We start from the raw sequence: 299 nt of genomic DNA, 5'->3' as shown, positions 1-299 counted from the left end.
CAGCTCGAGAGCAGCCATCCATAACACTTACCTGTTGAGACCGACAGCTCCGTTTCCCTTGTCCAAGACCAGTCTCGGTTTCCCCTCGTGGATCTCCAGAGCAATAAAATCAGATCTGCGAAAGATTCGACCTTATATGACCTTCTTATATGAACACATGGTGTTACGTGACCTTATCAGCTACTCTTATCTCACAATAGGTCTTTTATTTCTGCCGTATATCTTGCTCCCCGGCGCTATCTTGGCCGTTTTATCCTAGTACATGACCGCGGTTATATGTGGGCTAAAGTGTGGTACTA

General features: G+C 46.2%; 1 protein-coding gene across 1 annotated transcript in view; it reads right to left on the bottom strand.

Moving 5' to 3' along the window:
• LOC119593046 (chondroitin sulfate proteoglycan 4-like) overlaps window positions 1–299 on the bottom strand; it is a gene marked incomplete at its 5' end in the record, with an annotated part of 58,475 nt that overhangs the window by 46,084 nt on the left and 12,092 nt on the right. Inside the window, 1 exon segment of the mRNA XM_037941946.1 lies at window positions 32–115. Within this exon segment, the coding sequence (XP_037797874.1) occupies window positions 32–115 (84 nt within the window).

Source organism: Penaeus monodon, chromosome 31 (genome assembly GCF_015228065.2).
Source record: "Penaeus monodon isolate SGIC_2016 chromosome 31, NSTDA_Pmon_1, whole genome shotgun sequence".
In the NCBI taxonomy this organism is placed as follows: Eukaryota; Metazoa; Arthropoda; class Malacostraca; order Decapoda; family Penaeidae; genus Penaeus; species Penaeus monodon.
The sequence above is the reverse complement of the archived record's forward strand: the minus strand, read 5'-3'. Positions and strand labels throughout refer to the sequence as shown.